Source organism: Triticum aestivum, chromosome 2B (assembly GCF_018294505.1).
Source record: "Triticum aestivum cultivar Chinese Spring chromosome 2B, IWGSC CS RefSeq v2.1, whole genome shotgun sequence".
Classification (NCBI taxonomy): Eukaryota; Viridiplantae; Streptophyta; class Magnoliopsida; order Poales; family Poaceae; genus Triticum; species Triticum aestivum.
The window spans coordinates 17,749,327-17,753,885 of NC_057798.1; the positions used below are offsets into that span (position 1 = coordinate 17,749,327).

A 4,559-nucleotide genomic window follows, 5' to 3' on the forward strand; every position below is an offset into this window, starting at 1 on the left:
CAAAGGGTCGAGTGCTCCTCTAGAAAATTTACTGGCCCAAATAATTGCAAGCCGATTTTGATTTTGCTGCACTGAGAAAAGTGGACGTGCCCAAATTATTTTTTCAGCCAACTTGTCCCTAGCCGGTCCCTTATATTTTCCACTTTTTCTTTTTTGAGCGGTCACAGAAAGTTCATAAAACATATAACCAAGACCCAGAGACTACCTTGTACAGTATGTTTATAAGAATGAAAGCTACGTTGTCGCCTAACTAATTGCTCCAAGTTCAGTGCACCCCACAGCGGTTCTCGTTTCAAGTACTCTGCCTGGCTAGCTTATAAGCAACCGATCGAGTTTGTGATGATAAACTAAGCTGGTTCAGGAGAACAATTGCGCCGCATAGCTCTTGAAAGTGCTGTGCTAGACATTAACTTCCCATGGCAGATCCCGTCATGCTAGAGACGCCTCCGACGGCATGGTTTCTATTCCTCTTCCCGCTCTTCCTCTCGTTTGTGTTTTATTACTGGTTCACTTGGAAGACAGGAAAAAGGCAACAGCTTGCAGGCAGACTCCCGCCATCACCACCGGCGCTGCCCATCATCGGCCACCTGCACCTCCTCGGCTCGCTCCCGCACGTCTCGCTCCGCAGCCTCGCCAGGAAGCATGGCCCTGACGTGATGCTCCTCCATCTCGGCGCCGTGCCGACACTCGTCGTATCGTCGCCGCGTGCCGCAGAGGCCGTGCTGCGCACGCACGACCATGTCTTCGCGTCACGGCCACACTCCATGGTCACCGACATCCTCATGTACGGCTCGTCCAACATCGGCTTTGCGCCATATGGCCAAGGCTGGCGGCAGGCAAGGAAGCTCCTCACCAACCACATGCTGAGCGTTAGGAAGGTCCAGTCTTTCCGCAGCACCGTCATGTTGGGGGTAACTTCCAATGATTCTCCAGTTTTCGCCACACCACATTTGACAGAATTGCTTTTAATATCTCGACGTGAAACACATTATGAAGACATAAAATTGAAAAATGCATAAACTTCATCCTTTCCAAACCAAAAAACTTAATATTTAAGACGATGAAGAAAATTGTGGATTGTTAAAAATCAAAATTAGATGGCGAGTTGACCAGAAGAAAATTAGAAAATGGGCTGGTCTGTCTATCCACAAGGCGACGTAGTGCAGGTCCGTCGGACAAAAATATATTATCATATTTAATTAATATTTAATAATTTGAAAGAAAAGCTAACCATAGATCATGAGGGTAAATAATATAGCTTGTGCGTCATTAAGAAATCTCGAAACAGAAAGGTGTGACAGCTCCCGGTGCCTAGGCACCGTCTATAAAAAAGGGCAACCTGGTGCATGTAGCTCCCGCTTGCGCAGGGTCCAGGGAAGGGTCCGACCACTTTGGGTCTATAGTACGCAGCATTTCCCTACATTTCTGTAAGAGGCTGTTTCCAGGACTTGAACCCATGACCACATGGTCACAAGGCAGCAGCTTTACCACTGCGCCAAGGCTCCCCTTCTCACGTCCTTGGTGACGCCCAGCACGGCCATCGTCCCGCGCTTCCACTTTCGTGAAAAATCAGAGGCAACAGTCGGGCCTAGGCACCGTCTATGAATAGTAAAATCAAAAAAAATCTGAAACTTTGTAACATCAAAGATGATCAAACTTTGTAGGTTCTTGCAAGTTTTCATGCCAAAATATTATGTAGAGAAAGGTGTATGAACGAGTTTCAGATTTCGGTGCTAAAAATGCTCAAAACTTCAAGCACTGAGATCTTTTTCGTGTGTAGAGCTCCTCGAATGGTTTTTTGGTATGAAAACTTGCAAGCGCCTACATAGTTTGACCAGCTTTGATTCTGCAAAGTTTTAGATTTTTTCCTATTTGTTTTGATTTTAATGTTCATAGAGGGTGCCTAGGCACCCGGGAGCTGGAAAACCACTCTCGTCTCGAAACCAACTCAATCCAATTGGCACACTGAGGTCCTAGCAATTGCGAGAGGAAAGGTCATGGCTTGAAAATCCATCAGACATAGGAACATGGAAACGCTCATACTACTCAACACCAGCAACAATCAAGAAAAGAGAGGTCAGGGCTTAGACGGTCTCCAGTTAACTGATGAATAGACAACATCCACTAGTTAGGATATTCCACATTTCTAAAAAAAATTGGGAGCTTGATTTTTTCTAGTTAATATGTCAGTTACCATCAGATAGGACGTCCCTTTTTATTCAATGATTTCCTACTGTCGAGCCTTGTTGGTAATTTTCTTAGCATTTTCACAAACTTACCATGTCAGAAACAAAATAAAGAAAATTCACTTTCATTGTGTCCTCTGCTAACAATTGTGCATGCCATCATAGGTGAGCTTGGTGGTGGCCAAGATTCACGAGGCCGCCGCAGTCGGTGGTGTGGTGGACATGAGTGAGCTGCTCAAGACATTCACATATGACATGGCATGTCGCATCGTGTCCGGAGAATTCTTCCTAAAAGAAGGACAGAGCAAGTTGTTCCAAGACCTCACCAATGATACGTCACTGCTGCTAGGAGGGTTCAAGGTGGAGGAGTACTTCCCAACATTGTCTAGGGTAGGACTGCTTAAAAGGACAGTTCGTGCAAAGGCTGAGAGACTAAGGCATAGATGGGCCGATCTGCTGGACAAGGTGATCGATTATCATGAGAACAAGGACAAGTCAGTGTTAGATAACCAGAGTAGTAATTTCGTCGATATTCTCTTGTCTGTTCAGCTCGAGTATGGTCTCACAAGAGAGCAGATGAAAGCTCTCCTAACCGTAAGTAAATATAATACCTTCCAGATTATTACAAATAAAAAATATTATAGTGTACTAATTAATTGATATCTACAGGATGTATTTTTCGGTTTAACTGACACATCATCTAACACCCTCGAATTCACAATGGCTGAGCTCATGAGGAGGCCCCGCCTGATTGGGAAGCTACAAGACGAGGTAAGGAGTATCGAACCCCAGGGACAGGAAATTGTTAATGAAGCCGACATTAGCAGTATGACATACCTAAGAGCAGTCCTAAAGGAGTCATTCCGATTTCATCCTGTTGCACCTTTACTTGCTCCACACCTTGCCATGGCTGACTGCAGCATCGATGGGTACATGATTCCTGCTGGGACGCATGTCTTTGTCAATGTATGGGCCATTGGTAGAGACTCTAGCTCATGGGAGGAAAGTGAAGAATTCATACCTGAAAGATTTACAGAGGAAGGCCGTGATGTGCATGTCAACTTTGTAGGGAGTAATTTTAAACTCTTGCCGTTCGGGGCAGGACGCAGGATATGCCCTGGTATAAACCTTGGAATCATGACTGTTGAGCTTATGTTGGCAAACTTGATGTACCATTTCAACTGGGAACTGCCAATAGGGGTTGAGAGGAAAGACATTGATATGACAGAGGTGTTTGGACTAACTGTGCGCCTGAAGGAGAAATTACTGTTAGTTCCAAAATCATGCATGTAACGAAATAAAATCTTCTAAGTAAATTTATGTTACCGGTATGTAGCCACTATAAAATAAAGGTTAATTCTAGCCATCAAAGGAGTCAGGATTTTCATCCTAGGCTTGGGAAAGAAAGTAATAACCACACAAGTATACCATGCATGTGATGTACTTTTCGTTTGAGCTTACTGTGGTTTTTTTTTTTATTATTGGCACAGTGTTTTATTAAGTTGGTATATCAACTGAAATGAGATCCGATCCGGATTAGCTCCATCTTCTCATTTAAATTTACATATTGAAAGGTAAGGACTCATTCTGCTATTTTATTTTTATTATTGAAATGTAACAAACTTAAAAAAAATACTAGCACATATGCATGTGCTTTGCAATGGGATTACACCTGTTAAAATGCCACTCCCAATCATAAGAAGCGTAACATACCCTTACTTTTTCAAGACTAATTATCCCATTGTTAATTGTGTCCAAGGATTTAAACGTTTCGCTTAAACACACAATAGATAATAGAGACTGCCAAGTAAGAAAGCAAAGCTTAAAGTTCAGATCAATGGAACACCTTGTCAGCAACCTTCTTAGCTTCTTCATTGCCTAGAAATTCCTATTAGCTAATCACTTATAATATCAAGTGGTTTATCTAGGACCTCTCATGCGGTGTGCTTACAAGGATAATCCAAGAACATTCTTGGGAATATCAAGATTCAACTCTGGAAATGAAGGGTGTATGATCCGCTTATCGAATCTTCCCATGATGAACTGTTAATCATGCATCCATAAGGAACATCCATAAGGAACAAAAAGTTATTCCTGAAATTTGAAGAGGCCAGGGTTCAGTTACAATTGCTACTGAAAGATCACCCACTCATTTGTTTACCTGGAAATTTAATGTGGATTAAAATGATAGCAAGGCTAATGCCTAGCTTTCCTTTATCTAGAAAATACCTTAATTAGCAAATTTAGTTTCGAAGGCTAGTACTTTGTCCAACTAAAGTTAATCTACACTAGCTTGCACGATAAATGAAAAATTAAAATTAAGTCAAGTAAGAGTATGAGTAGTGCCAAAAAAGTGAATAGAGATAGATCATT

The 4,559-nt window shown here is 42.5% G+C and overlaps 1 protein-coding gene across 1 annotated transcript; it reads left to right on the top strand.

The window, feature by feature from the left end:
• Positions 1 to 404: 404 nt before the first annotated feature.
• On the top strand, positions 405 to 3,625 carry LOC123040002 (indole-2-monooxygenase-like). The gene is made up of 3 exons (XM_044462964.1): positions 405 to 911; positions 2,352 to 2,780; positions 2,856 to 3,625. Exons 1-3 carry the CDS (start codon positions 417 to 419, stop codon positions 3,477 to 3,479), a joined length of 1,548 nt encoding a protein of 515 aa, XP_044318899.1. The 5' UTR covers positions 405 to 416; the 3' UTR covers positions 3,480 to 3,625.
• Positions 3,626 to 4,559: the final 934 nt, after the last annotated feature.

Excerpts from the sequence above, each read along its gene's own strand:
- LOC123040002 (XM_044462964.1), top strand. The coding sequence starts at position 417 with ATGGCAGATCCCGTCATGCTAGAGACGCCTCCGACGGCATGGTTTCTA. Across the intron at positions 912-2,351 it reads GCAGCACCGTCATGTTGGGG|GTGAGCTTGGTGGTGGCCAA; the intron begins GTAACTTCCAAT and ends ATGCCATCATAG. Across the intron at positions 2,781-2,855 it reads AGATGAAAGCTCTCCTAACC|GATGTATTTTTCGGTTTAAC; the intron begins GTAAGTAAATAT and ends TGATATCTACAG.